Source organism: Nomascus leucogenys, chromosome 13 (genome assembly GCF_006542625.1).
Source record: "Nomascus leucogenys isolate Asia chromosome 13, Asia_NLE_v1, whole genome shotgun sequence".
In the NCBI taxonomy this organism is placed as follows: Eukaryota; Metazoa; Chordata; class Mammalia; order Primates; family Hylobatidae; genus Nomascus; species Nomascus leucogenys.
This window is the reverse complement of record NC_044393.1, coordinates 78,506-93,633: the sequence shown is the minus strand read 5'-3', so window position 1 is coordinate 93,633 and position 15,128 is coordinate 78,506. Positions and strand designations below refer to the sequence as shown.

General features: G+C 50.9%; 1 protein-coding gene across 11 annotated transcripts in view; it reads left to right on the top strand.

The window, feature by feature from the left end:
- The window catches only part of MYT1 (myelin transcription factor 1), a 112,669-nt gene that overhangs the window by 52,507 nt on the left and 45,034 nt on the right, over positions 1-15,128 (top strand). For all 11 annotated transcript variants that reach the window (XM_030825598.1, XM_030825600.1, XM_030825597.1 and 8 more), the window contains one exon: positions 12,276-12,376. Coding sequence is in view for 7 of the 11 variants with exons in the window: in XM_030825596.1 (XP_030681456.1) it covers positions 12,276-12,376 (101 nt within the window). In the remaining 4 variants the exon portion in view is untranslated. The remainder of the gene's footprint in view (positions 1-12,275; positions 12,377-15,128) is intronic.

The window sequence follows — 15,128 nt, the reverse complement described above, 5'->3', positions numbered from 1 at the left end:
TAATGAGAGAAATGTGCAAAGCTATAGAATTGCCAACTCCCTGCCCCCACCTCTCCCTTCTCTCGTTTTCACCTAAACTCAGCAAAAGCTGGTCTGCCTTTGCGCCACTCAGCAAGTCTTCATTTTACTTCTCTCTGGATTCCAGAGAGACAAAAAAAAAAAGGAAAGAAAAAGAGCAAAACTTGCCCTCATTTTCCCCTCGGTCCCATTTGTGTTTCCTGCCAGTGTTTCCTCCAGATGCCCCAAACCCCGGAGCAGAAGCCCCTGTGACTGCGGCCCCGCAGGGTGTGGAGAGGAAGAGGCCCTCGGGGCGGGGACAAGAGGGCACCCCTCTCCGGGGGCGGGGACAAGAGGGCACCCCTCTCCGGGGGCGGGGACAAGAGGGCACCCCTCTCCGGGGGCGGGGACAAGAGGGCACCCCTCTCCGGGGGCGGGGACAAGAGGGCACCCCTCTCTGGGGGTGGGGACAAGAGGGCACCCCTCTCCAGGGCGGGGACAAGAGGGCACCCCTCTCCAGGGGCGGGGACAAGAGGGCACCCCTCTCCGGAGCTAGTGGAGCTGTTTTGGACCCCCTGCTGGGAAAGGCTGGGGGCAGGGGCAAATGGCGGCGGGGGGGTCCTGTGTGGGCTGAGGGAGTCCTGTTCCGCCTTCCTCTCAGCCCCATGGGACCCGCAGCTTCTAAGGCCTGGGTTCCACCTTCTTTATGGAAATTTCCAAGCTTGTCAGACTTTCCCAGGTGCCTGGTCCCCTCGGCTTCCCAGGAGGCCCCCAGGAGGCCCCCAGGAACAGAGCCGGCCATCCCTGAGAGAAACCCTGGGTGGGGCTGGGGTCTGCACCTGCCCAGCCAGCTTTGGAAACAGACTTGGATGAGCACATCGTGGACTTTAGGGTCTTCCAGGAGCAGTCCTGGGACAGAGGGAGGTGGAGCGTCCTGCCCGGAGGAGGCACCTCAGGATCCTCCTTGGTCCCAGCTTCTCTCCTCACAGAGGCCTCCACTGACCACTGGTTACTTAAATCACAGTCCACCATCCTCATTATTTTCAAAAATACATTTTGAAACAATCTCAAAGCCACAGAAACGTTTCAAGTAAAGAGCCAAGCTGTTCTCCTGAGCGTTTGAGAGCGTGTTGCCGATGCAATGCCATCACCAAGGACACTTGGGTGGGTGTTTCCAGCAGAGAGGCCGCTCTCCCACTGCTCCACCCTCACCTTCACGGCCATCTGGTCCTCAGACCCATTCAGGGGTGGGTTCGGAACCACGTGTTGTGTGTGGTCCTGGTGTTTCGTTCATCTAAAGTCGTTTTCAGCGCTCCTCGCCTTTCATGACCTTGTGCTTTTGGAAGAGCGCTGAGCCGTTATTCGGTGGGATACCTTCAACGTGGGATCGCTGAGCCGTTATTCGGTGGGATACCTTCAACGTGGGAGCGCTGAGCCGTTATTCGGTGGGATACCTTCAACGTGGGAGCACTGAGCCGTTATTCGGTGGGATACCTTCAACGTGGGATCGCTGAGCCGTTATTCGGTGGGATACCTTCAACGTGGGAGCGCTGAGCCGTTATTCAGTGGGATACCTTCAACGTGGGAGCACTGAGCTGTTATTCAGTGGAATGCCCTTCAACGTGGGAGCGCTGAGCCGTTATTCGGTGGGATACCCTTCAACGTGGGAGCGCTGAGCCGTTATTCAGTGGGATACCTTCAACGTGGGAGCACTGAGCTGTTATTCAGTGGAATGCCCTTCAACGTGGGAGCGCTGAGCCGTTATTCGGTGGGATACCTTCAACGTGGGAGCACTGAGCTGTTATTCAGTGGGATACCCTTCAACGTGGGAGCGCTGAGCCGTTATTCAGTGGGATACCCTTCAACGTGGGAGCGCTGAGCCGTTATTTGGGGGGATACCCTTCAACGTGGGAGCACTGAGCTGTTATTCAGTGGAATGCCCTTCAACGTGGGAGCGCTGAGCCGTTATTCGGGGGGATACCCTTCAACGTGGGAGCGCTGAGCCGTTATTCAGTGGGATACCCTTCAACGTGGGAGCACTGAGCCGTTATTCAGTGGAATGCCCTTCAACGTGGGTTTGTCCAGTGTTGCCTGTGATGCAGGAACACCCGAGTGGGAGGTTCTCCCTTCACCTGACGCTGATTTGTCCCTTAACTCATAATGTTGACTTGGTCACTGGATTTGATGGGGCATCCCGGCACCTCTATGCCAGAGGGAAATGCCAGTCATTTTTGCTACACACAGTTACACACACACGCTACACACAGTTACACACACACGCCACACACTACACACAGTTACACACATACCACACACGCTGCACACACACTACACACATGCTACACACAGTTACAGTTACACACAGTTACAGTTACACATGCTACACACACCATTACACACACACCACACACAGTTACACACACATGCTACACACAGGGTTACATCATGCTACACATGCTATGCATAGTTACACACATGCTACACAGTTACACATGCTACACAGTTACACATGCTACACACAGTTACACACATGCTATTATAGTTACACACACACGCTACACACACGCCCTTTTTCACCTAGGTCTGTATTTACTTCTCCATCTATCGATGTACATTGAAAAACACAAGTTCACATTGATAACCTCTGATTCCAATTCCCACACGGGGTTCATTCTAAAGTCCTGCCTTTCCGTAGGCATAACTTGCTCTTCCAACAGTGAGAAAGCTGGTTTCCATTATCTTTAATATGTTTACTTCTTTGATCCACCTCTTTCCTCATACCAGCACCCTCCTCACTCCACACAAGTGCTGACCCCTTGCTGAGCCTCTCTCTGCAGGCCAACCTCTGGGTCTCCACAGGCCAGCCCCACCCTCCGTTCTAGGCCTTGGTGGGGACACCTTCTCCCCTGCAAGGGCTCTGGTGCTAGGGAGCCTCGCTGGCCAGTTGCCCAGGACTTTGGGGTGCATAGGGTGTAGGACAGGACATTCCAAGTATAAGGGGCTGGTTGGCCTCCCTGTGGCCCCAGAACTGGACCTTTCTGACACTTGTGCTCACAGTGACCAGTTAGCTTCCTTTGTAGCATTGAGCATTATCTTTCTTTATCTTCATTGTTTCGCTGCTGGACCAAGCAGTATTTACCAGTGTTATATCTCATACAAGATTTTGTGGTTTGTTTTTCTTGTAGATAATGATCACCACCCCTGCCCCATGCACCGCCCTGGCCTCACTTCCCTTACTCACTGTTCAATGCGCAGTTTTTGAGGCTGTGCATCTCTGGATTTTTTTACTCTTCTACTTCCCGTGATCAGTGTTTTGCCGGCATAGAGGGCATGCCCTGAAGTTGAATGTCAACTCCCTTAAAACTGGGAAGAGGCTTTCTCTACTGTCTGTGAACGCTGCCCCTGAGAATGTGATCCTATTCTAGTTATCAGTTTCGTTTGTGACTTTTTCCCCCTTTAAAAGCTTTTAGGGTCTTTTTCTATTCCTGGTGTTTAAAAATTTTATAGTGCTGGGCTTGGTTGGATGTGGGTCTTTTTTTATTCACTGTTATGGGTGCTTAATGGGCCTTTTAATCTAAAAATATAATTTCCTTTAGTTCTGGGGAAATTTTTTTTATCATTTAACTTACGCTTTTCCTTCCCATTTTCTTAATTCTCTCTTTCTGGAACTTCCAAATCGGGTGTCAGGCCTCACTCAGCGTTTCCTCCGTCTCTCCTATCTCTTCGTCCTTTTGTTCCCTTTTCTAGTATATTTCTTTGACTCTATCTCCCAGGTCTTCTGCTGAATTTTTCATTTTGGTTTTACAATTTATTTCCAAGTTGGGGAGGATGGACACAATGGTATCAAGACTTCCCAAATAAGTCCTCCTGTCACTGTCTGGGCTGGGCCATATCTGCCCTGTCCACATGCGTCTGGAGAGTCTGTGTCCTGCCTCCTGGTCTGTCCTTGTTCCTGCTCTAACCGCTGCCCACACTGTTAGTGGAGGGAGCCTGAAGGAGCCTCCTGAAACATTCATTTGCTCATCTGGTGCAGGTTCCTCCCACAGGCCAGGAGCGGTCCCAGGAACAGCTGTTATTGAGCGCCCTGGCAGTTCTCAGACTGCGGTGGGGACCTCGCTTTGAACTTTGAGAGAGAGATGCTGGACCTAGTTCTTCTGCTGCCTCCTCCAGGAGCCATGTGACATAGATGTGAGTCTGTTTGCCTCCTAGTGCCTTACCTTCCCATGTCTGGGGGTGCAGCCTGGACCTCAGGGGTGTCACCTTGGGTGTCAGAGGCTCTTTGGGTCTAGAGAGAGAATCCTGGGCTGTGGTCCCCCAGGAGTCTACTGTGACCTGTGATTGGTTTCGTGCGGGCCTTAAATTGTTTCTAAAGTTTTATTCTAACCCTTTTCTTGCTGCCTTGCTAGGCTTTGATTTAAACCCAAGTAGCAGCAAGAAGGAGATAAATGAGGGATTGAGAGAAGAAGTAGGAAAAAGTTTTTTTGTTTTGTCTTTTTTTCCTTTCGAATGGCAAGATATAAGTTTATACTCAACCCAGGGCCCAGCTTTTCCGTTTCACTCTGCATGAGGTATGATGAAAGCTAAGAAGGCCTGCCCTCTCCAGGGAAGTGGCGGCTGGAGCAGCCACAGTGTCCCAGGACGTGGCAGGTCCAGCCAATGCGCACGAACAGGCAGAATGGGGGGTTGTTGCTGCTGCATTAGCTACCAGGTGGGATTGGCCCTGGCCATTGGTGCAGCTGCATGGATAGCTGCTGACACATCCTGACATAGCACTGGCCGAGGTGGGAGGTGAGCTTGTGCTGTTCTGGGTCACGATGCCTCCTGGCTGCACAGAGGCAGGTCACCTTCCTTTGGCATTGTTGAATGAGTACAGCTCTAACTGCTCTGGGGAGTGGGAGGGTGCAGTGGACCCAAGAACTCTCACTCTGACCTCCATGGCCTGTCTCATATCACTCGCATGACCCATTCTCCTGTTGTATCCCTGGACCCAGCCCTCCCTGGCCTCCAGGAGCAAGGAGTGACAGGCATCCAAGGTGGTCCAGCTTGGGGTTGAGGCGCAGTGGTCCAGAGGCTGGCCCAGGACACTGGCTCACAGAACCCAGTCTGGAGAACCAAGGGGGACTTGCTGGGACTTTCTGCCCTATGCAAGAGTCCCCAGAGTGTCTCACTGACCCTCCACATGCCACTGTTTAAAAACAGCTTTATTGGAATGTAATCTGCACATCACAGAATTCACCTATTGAAAGTATACAACTCAGTGGTTTTAGCATATAGGGTTGTGCATCTATCACCACAGCCCAATTTTAGACTGTTTTAATCACCCCAGAAAGAAACCCCATGCCCATTCACAGTCATTCTCCATTTTCTCCTCCACCAGTCCTAGGCAACCATGAATCCACTTTCTATCTCTATGAATCTGCCTGTTCTGGACATTTCATAAATATGGAATTGTTCAATATGTGGTCTTTTGTCCCTGGCCTCTTTCACCGAACACAATGTTTTTGAGATTCACCCACATTGTTGCATGTATAAGCAACTTCATTCCTTTTTATTGCCAAAGACTATGCCACTGTATTTCGTATCACCCATTCAGCAGTTGATGGACATTTGGGTTTTTCCACTTTTTGGCTAGTATGAATAAAGCTGCTATAAATAGTTGTGTACAAGCCTTTATGTGGCATATGTTTTTATTTCTCTTGTTTTTATTCTATTTTCTCATATGGTTTTATTCTAGAGTGGAATTCCTGAGTCATATAACTCTATGTTTAACATTTTGAGTAACTGCCATGCCATTTTCCAAGTGATTGTGCTATTTTATATTCGCATCAGCATTCTATGAGGGTTCTTGCCAACACTTGTTACTATCTGTTTGTCTTTAAAATTACAGCCGTTTTAGTGCAATGGTATCTGAGTGTGGTTTTGATTTGCATTTCCTGGATTACTAGCTGTTGGGCATCTCTTCATGTGCTTATTGGCCATTTCCATGTTATCTTTGGAGAAATGTTTGTTCAAATCCTCTGCTCATGTTAAAATTGGGTTATTTGTCTTGTTATGAGTTATGAGAGTTCTTTTGTCCAAATACAAGCTCTTTGTCAGGTTTACGATTTGCAAATATTTTCTCCCAGTCTTTGGGTTCTCTTTTCACCTTATTGACAGTGTTATTTATTTATTTTTGAGATGGAGTCTCGCTCTGTCACCCAGGCTGGAGTGCAGTGGCACGATATTGGCTCACTGCAAGCTCCACCTCCCAGGTTCAAGTGATTCTCCTGCCTCAGCCTCCCAAGTAGCTGGGACTACAGACACGCACCGCCACACCCGGCTAATTTTGTATTTTCAGTAGAGGTGGGGCTTCACCATGTTGACCAGGCCGCTCTCAAACTCCTGACCTCAAGTGATCTGCCTGCCTCAGTCTCCCAAAGTGTTGGGATTACAGGCGTGAGCCACTGCGCCCGGCCGACGGTGTTATTTTAACTCCGAAAGTTTTAAACCTTTTGAAGTCCAATATATTACTTTTTTTCTTTAATGGCTTGTAGTTTTGTTGTCATAGCTAAGAAACCATTGCTGAACCCAAAGTCGGAAAGATCTATGCCTGTGTTTTCTAGGAGTTTTGGTTCTTACATTTAGATATGTGATCCAGTGCGAGTTAATTTTTGAGAGAGGTCCAACTTCATTTTTTTTTTTTTGATATCTAGTTGTCCTAGCACATTTGTTGAAAAGACAGTTTTTTTCCCATTAACTTGTTTTTGTTTCGTTGTCAAAAATCAATTGATCATCAATAGAGGGGGTTATTTCTGGACTCTCAATTCTGTCCCACTTATCTATATGCCCGTCCTTATGCTAGTAACACATTGCCTTGATTACTGCAGCTTTGTAGTAAGTTTGGAAACTGAGAAGCGTGTCTTCCAACTTTGCTCTTTTTCAAAATTGTTTTGGCTAGTCTATATTCCTTGAATTGCCTTACACATTTTTAGAATGAGTTTGTCAGTTTTTGCAGACAGAACAAAACAACATAGCTGGAGAGGTCAGAAATTGTCAGATTCTGGTGAGATTTAGAAAATAACATTGGCAGGATTTGGGGCCAAGGATGACCCTCAGGGTTCTGTCTTGAGGAGCTGATGACTGAAGAGGGGAAGAGGAAAACCCCGAGTCACATAAGAAGCAGATACTGTGGCAGAGAGGAAGCAAAAAGGAGAGGGCGTCTGACATGGGGTGGCCAGGTGGCCAGGAGGAGCCCGTACAGGTGACTGACAAGGTCGGGGCGAGTGTTTGCCACAGAAGCGGGGAACAGACACGCACTGCAGTGATGTCTAGTGGGCCCTCACGTGCCCTGTGAACATGAAGCCGCCTGTTGTTCCAGTAGAGGGATGTGGGTGGATGTGGGTGGAGGTCAACTGTGGTGGGGAGTGAGGAAGAGTCAGCAAGAAGCGTAGTTATGAAGCAGGAGATGGAGAGGGGGCTGGGCAGGGACGTGCCGTCCAAAGAGACTGTGTTTTTAAATATGGATGCCTCAAGCCTGTTGAAGAGTTGGGAAGAGTAGTTCAATATTCCAGAAGAATGGAGGGAAGAGTTGATATTCCCGGGAACTTTAATTGACAGTGGGAAGGAGGTGGGTATAAAGTCCAGATGGACAAGCCGGCTCAGCAGGGAGGCAAGACTCCATCTCCTGTGCTGGAGACGGAGGGCTGGGGGGGTGCATGGGAGAATGGAGGTACGGGCTCCTCTCAAGTGACTACCCTTCCACTCTTTGCTGAGGGGCAGGTGGTAACAGCTCCTGGCCCCAAAGGCAGCCCTAGTTACCAGAGATGCAAAACCTGTGAAGACTGAAAACATTTGGCTTTCCACACTTACCACCTGGCCTGTCACTCAGCCTTCCTGTTATTTTGTTCTTGTTTTCAGAGTGGGGAGGTTTTGCACAGTGGAAGGGGGTCGGGTTGCCAGGGCTGGAGCGGATCAGAGCTAACCGCCACAGGGACTCCCACCCGGAGGTCCAGGGGATGCACCATGGGGGCAGGTGGGCTCAGGCCAGATTCCAGGCCACCCAGCCAGCATGAAAGCAGCCACGGTCGCCCGTGGGGGGGTCCCCCATGGGGTTGTGGGTGGAGTGGCCACAGTGCCAGTGCAAGGAGGAAGTGTGTGCTGGCAGTGGGTCAGCCGGCAGCTGGGGTGTTAGCTCTGGGACAAGGGGGCTCTCCTTGCCATGACGACAGAAGGAAACCTTGGGGCAGGCCAGCAGCACTGCCTGGGAAGAGCCCAACAGAGTACTGGCTGTCAGTGCAAACGTCCTGTCTGGGGCCTGGGTCAGGCTGGTCTCCAGTTTGCAGTGATGCTGAGTTGGAAAAAGAGGGCTTCATTAGCAGAAGACAGACGAGAGGCTGCAGCTCAGCTCTGCACATCTCCCTGGCCTGTGCTGGAGTCTCTGGCCAGTGAGGGGTGGTTCCCTCTCCTCTGGAACTTTGTGCATCAATCTCAGCTGAGCAGGCCCTGTTTGTTTACTGAGTTTTTCTGCCCACCAGAGCCCCATAAAAGTGAGCCTGGGGCCACTGTGGGGACAGATGTGGGGGTGACCTTGAGCAGGCAGGACTCCAGGTACAAAGATGCCGGGTCCCTAGAGAAGGGTCCCAGCTAGCGCTGCCCTCTGGGTGCTGGGAGCTGATCCTGAGAGGCTTGTTTTCCGAGAGACGTACTCAGGATGTAGCTGTCTCTGATGTTCCGTTTCCCATCTGCATCGACGAGCAGGGATTCAGATTAACTCACGAGAAACTTAGTAACCCAAGAGAAAAGGCTCGTCTGGATGAAAACCTCCACGTCACTTCAGATTCCCGACAAGAGAGGCCACGGTGATGACAACAGCGCTGACCTCCTCATGGGTTCACTTCCAGGCTCCGTCCGTGCGTGTCTCTCCATCTCCAAATAATTCTTCCCCTCCCACTTTATGGGTGAAGAACTTCAGTCTCAGAGAGGGTAGTGACCTGCTGCTCAGGTCTGAGTTGGTGGCAGTGCCCTGTGTGAGCTTTGGGGACCCTTGTTCCTACCACAGAGTGTCCATGGAGCAGCATGACTTCTGGAAGGGCGTCTTTATGGAACACCTCCACGTTTCTGTGGAGAGTTTTCCTGTAGCGTGTGGCCCCGGCATCCACGTTTCTGTGGAGAGTTTTCCTGTAGCGTGTGGCCCCGGCATCCACGTTTCTGTGGAGTTTTCCTGTAGCCTGTGGCCCCGGCATCCACGTTTCTGTGGAGTTTTCCTGTAGCCTGTGGCCCCGGCATCCACGTTTCTGTGGAGTTTTCCTGTAGCGTGTGGCCCCGGCATCCACGTTTCTGTGGAGTTTTCCTGTAGCGTGTGGCCCCGGCATCCACGTTTCTGTGGAGTTTTCCTGTAGCGTGTGGCCCCGGCATCCACGTTTCTGTGGAGTTTTCCTGTAGCGTGTGGCCCCGGCATCCACGTTTCTGTGGAGTTTTCCTGTAGCCTGTGGCCCCGGCATCCACGTTTCTGTGGAGTTTTCCTGTAGCGTGTGGCCCCGGCATCCACGTTTCTGTGGAGTTTTCCTGTAGCCTGTGGCCCCGGCATCCACGTTTCTGTGGAGTTTTCCTGTAGCCTGTGGCCCCGGCATCCACGTTTCTGTGGAGTTTTCCTGTAGCCTGTGGCCCCGGCATCCACGTTTCTGTGGAGTTTTCCTGTAGCCTGTGGCCCTGGCATGTTGTTTTGGTGCATGGGGGCTTAATGTGCTGCCGGGGATGCTGACTGAGCAGAGCCTACAGACAGGAGAGCTTTGTCTGGGGTGGAGCCTACTGAGCCCATGGGGCAAGGCTTGGCCATACACAGGCCCCAGTAGGGGACCAAGAGGGCCACAGGAGAAGAACTGGCGTACCTTACTGGGCTTCTAGTAGTGATCGTCGTTTGCTGCCAAGACATTTCCTGCAGAAGGGAGGCTAAATCTTGTCAGGGTTGAGCCGGGTCCTCAGGTCCTCATAAAGGAGGGTCTAAGCTTGGGGGTTTGTGCTTTGATTACTTGTGTGCTCTGTATCCCAGGGGTGTGGCACAAAGGCTTTCACCAGGTGCCATTCTGCTCTTTTGTCCAGAGAAGCTCAGTGGCTTTGCTGCCTCAGGGAGGCAGGAGGGGCTCTTTGGAGGAGCAGTTGATCCCGGGATGCTAGTGCTTTTCCTGAGCAGATGTGGGGCCTCAGGGCCTCAGGACTTCAGAGCCCAGGGCTGACTGACCTAGGCACAGGAGTGTAAGGGATGTGGGCAATGAAGAATTCCACATGAATGTGGAATTCAGATGAAGAATCTTCCGTATTTCCAGACTCCCACGGGTGAGTGTGGGTGGAGAAGCCCCAGTGAGCTGGTTCTCTCCCACCAAACAAAACTGGAGGTCCCTTTGCAGAGACTCTTGCAGTTCATGTCCACATGGCTTTGCTGAGAAGCAGGAGAGACTCAGAGCAGAACTCAGGGGAGTCGCACTCGGGAGAGGCAGCGTCTCCTCTGGAGGGCACAGACCTTATGTCCTTCGCTCCAGCTGTCAGCCAGACATGCCCCAGTTGTCGTGCATATTTACATATGTAACGGTAACGAGAAATTCTGCTTGAGCCTTACCAATCAGCCCAGTGAGCAGGTTTCTGCAGCATCTTGTCTCCTGGGGTAGATACTGAGAAAGTGAGTCCTGTGCACTTTGGGGCCTTGTCTCTCAGCTTCTGTTGTCACATAAAAAAAGAGACACACAGAGGACCGCATGCCCCATCTTCAAAGTGTGAAGCACACTCCCCAGCTGATATGATTCTTGTCGGTTCACTTATGGAATCTTCTAATATGTTTTTCCTCCCTATACGCCACATCCCTGTCATAGAGTTGAGAATTGGATTACCTGGTGGGCAGGCTGGGCCCCAGTTAGAGGCACCTCACACTGGCTCAGTGCAGATGACCAGTGGCAGATGGGAACCCAGGGGACCTAGAGATCTTGGGTTATGGGGAAACTCCCGCAGCTCCCTCCTCACTAGTCCAGGCACCGGAGCATGCGGTGGGAGCCCTGTCATCTCAGCGATGGCCTGCGGGTGACTTACAGCTCAATGAGGGGAGGCACAGAGTAGGTGCACACAGTAGGTGCCGAATCTGAGTGGTTTTATTCATTCCTCTGAAGACCTCATATTATGCTGTCTCCTTGACGACCAAATCTGCTTTCCCCTGTGTTTATGCTCCAGAAGGTAATCCGAAGCCCCGTAATGGGATGGAAGCATTTCCAGATAAGAAGAGGATGCTGTGGCCAGAGCCGCAGGGCTGCCTGGGGCCAGGAGTGGCCAGAATCCTAGAGAAGAATTGCATTTGGGGATGCACATCAAAAACATGAGGAAAAGAAAGAAAGTGGGTGGGAATAGTGTGCCTTCGGCAAAATCCAAACTCACTTCCAAGGGAAGCCAGAGCAGAACGGGAGAATATTCATTTCCTGTTTCATTGTTGGTTACTTAATGACCTTCCTTTGAAATGCTGCAGTTATGTAGAAAGCAGGTTGTCATGGAAACGGGGAGTGACGTGCAGGGAATAGGTACACAATGCATTTCTTTGTCATGTCCAGCTGATGCATTCAGCCTCTGCTCAGACATGGGAATTTATGTGAGGAATTAAATATTAACTGGAGGCGTTGCCCTGGAGAGAGGCAGAAACACAGGGTGAGAAAAGATTTTGGAAACCAGGGCAAAGAGCGTGCTGGGCCCCCGGGATCCTGCGGGGGGGGGCAAAGCTGATTTGAGACCATGGGTGGATCTCACTTTCTTCAATCAGTGGGCTCCAGAGAAGTCATGCAAAACAATCTTCTTTTTCAAATGCATATGTACTGTGCATTCTTTTGAGGGGCGGAAGGATCTGGTTGTAATTACTCATTAGTCAGCTCATTTTCAAAGTTGGAGAGGTGAAATGCCAAGTTTTCTCAAGGTGGCTGTCAGCTGCCTTGTCCCAGCCCTCTCTGGTGGCCGTGGTTGTCAGTGGGAACCAACACCTACCCAAGGCATGTTCCATGAAACGGCACCAGAGCTGGGACAACGGTGCAGGGGACTGTAGGTGCTGGAAGACTCCAAGGAGGCTCCCGAGTCAGAAAGAAATTGTCTCTTGTCCCTGAAACAGCCATGGAGCCATGACCTTGTCTGTTTTTCCAGTGGATTCCAGGAAATAGGGATTGAATATACGATGTTTAAAAAAGTGTCCCAAGTTTCTCACTTTCTCCCCTTGAGCCAGCACGGCTGGCACCCACCAAGCTTTCCTTTTCTGACCTTGAACCTTTTTAAACCCTCAGAAAATGAGTTCCGGGGTGAGCTGCTAAATCAGAGGTGGACACACGGAGGCAAGGCCAGCAGCTGCAGGACCTCAAGACACCTTCTGGGCAGGCACTGCAAGGTGAGGCATGAGAGGGCAGCCCCTGTCACAGGGCCCCACCCCATGGCTGCCTGCACAAAGCCTCTCTTCAGCTGCAGGCATGAAGCATGGAGGCAACTTTTGGTCTGATCCTCACCAGAGTCCAGGTTAGGTGAAGGGTAAATGGAGACTAGGATCAGCAATGATCTGGTCACTTTAAAATTAAGGGAAGAAAAATGACTCTGAGTAGATCAAAACTAAAATGTGACCCCAGGCTGGGCCCGGTGGCTCACACCTGTAATCCCAGTACTTTGGGAGGCTGAGGCAGGTGGATCACTGGAGGTCAAGAATTCAAGACCAGCCTGGCCAACGTGGTGAAACCCCATCTTTACTAAAAATGCAAAAATTAGCCGGGCATGGTGGCACACGCCTGTAATCCCAGCTACTGGGAAAGCTGAGGCAGGAGAATCACTTGAACCTGGGAGGCGGAGGTTGCAGTGACACAAGATTGTACCACTGCATTCCAGCCTGGGTGACAGAGCAAGACTCCGTCTCAGAAATCAAGCAAGCAAGCAAACAAAAAAACCCACCAAAATGAAAATGTGACCCCAGAGTCTCACTTCCCTGCTTTGAGGTATGATCACATCTGGGCTCTGTGATGTGCCTGAGCAACGGTTCTCTATTCACCCTGCATTCACCTGGGCAGGCTGAGAATCCCAACAGGATCTGACAGCAGAGATTGCTGGCAGGAACTTATGAAGTCTGTTGGCCTTGTTTTATTTCGATCTTCCTAAGGGGAGGCAGATGGTGCAAGCCCTCCTTATACCTTCCCAGGGTGTAAGATCTCCCCTCGGGGACACTCCCGAACTGTGATGTCACATGTGCTTACAGCCACTGTTCTCCACCACCAACCCTCTAATTCTAGAACTTCCCACCAATACTCTCTGGATGAGGCCAGGTCCCCAGGGTCAGGTGACCCTCACAGCTGGAAGGAGAGGCTGACAACAGGCTTAGGTTGAAGCCCTTCCCAAAGATTGGATTCTGACCTCTCTCTTTTTTTTGCATGTAGATGCTCTCCAGCAAGGATCCAGCTGTGACTCAGGGCATGGCTCAAGGACAGTGATGGCGTAGAGTGTAGGCAAGGAGGGCTATGCAGTTGCAGTGGGAACTTCATTTGGGGGTGCTCTTATTTTACTCTCAAAACCCAACCTTTGTCTTTTGAATCTGGTGGTGAGAATGTACATTTTAATGGGTCTGTTATAGATACCTTGTTAAGCACCTCTGCTCATATTTTGGCTCCCACAGGATTCTCAGTGCTCTGCTGATCCATATTGGAGCCTGAGGCACAAGGAAGAGTTGGTAATATTGATCCTGTCTTTATTTAAAGTTTTGGTATCTTGTTTATTAGGGGTTTTTTGCATCATGTTGATGTTTCAAAATATTGAATTAAAATATTATTTATCTTGATCATTGAGTTTTTGGCCTCATTCCCCTCACCCTACCCCAAATCCTGAGGATTCACATAGCGCTGTACTGGCATGAGATCATGTGAGCATGAAAGTTACTTGATTTGAGGCCAGGGGCTCTGCATGCAGTGTTATCTACAAATGTCTAGTGCCATGTCAGGGGTGAGTAGGAAGATTTTTGTCTCCCCCTGGCCCAGGCATGACAAACTCAGAGTTTGGGACCTACCATGGACAACCCATGGCTGTTCAAAGTGCTGCTCCTGTGAACAAAGCCAGGGTCCCATGCCCAGGTCCTCGTGGCATCACCGGCTCTTTCATCACTGCTTACTTCCCTTCATTTCTTGCAGATAGGGCCTGAGTTACTGCTCTGAATAGAGAAGCTAAGATGAAAAGTGTGCCAGAGAAGGCGAGAGGATAAGAAAGAGTCGACTGCCTAGAGGACAGTGGGGCAGGTGCAGGTAGAATCTCCTGACTAAGGAGGCTGAGGAGGGTGGCAGCAGAGGGGATGAGCCATGGTCACAGTGTGAGAATGTAACACAGCCACAGCAGCATTGGGGTCAGCCTTCCAGAGGCTGGCTTAGGACAGGAGATGGGTGAGGTGAGGAGCCAGCATGAGAGGGCAGTGAACACACAAACCTTGTGCAGGGGACCGTGACAGCCTGCGGCATGCCTCTGAGTTCAGCACCAGGCCTGTGGACAGCTCAGGACTGGTTGGAAGGGGCTGCCAGAAAAGTCAGGTGGTGGTGTGCAGGCACTGATGGTAGCTCCTCAACCCCCTTCTTGGAAAACATTCAGAGATACGGAATCAAGGAAAAGATCAGTTGCATGGCCATTCAGCCAACCCTTCTTCCTGCCACCCAGGGTAGGGGGTGCCTCTGGCAAGGACTACTGGATAGAGGCTCCTGCAAGGGAAGGAGCTGCCACTGGGTATGGCCCTTCTGGCCTCTCTTTATGTTGTTGGATTCTACCCTGGGTGGGTATAAATTCCATTTATGCTGGAGTTTTTAACAGACGGTTGCAGATATGGCTGCTTCATCAGGGTATCCATTATGTAGCTCTAATTTTTGATTTGGGAGAGAAGTGAGCAAGTATCCCATGCTTAGAGCTGTCATGAGAACCCTTCTCAGACATGTGTTAGATGATGCCCCATGGAGGTGTCCTTTCTGTACCCCAAGGAGGAGGCTGGTCTATTCTGCTGAATTTGTCAGGAGAATTTCAGAATTTCAGACATGCAACAAGACATCACCCAATGTGGGGACAGAACTGTCTCTGCAAGAAACCAAGGGTACTGTGATGGCTGCCAGTGGGGTTCAGGGGTGAGGGCATAT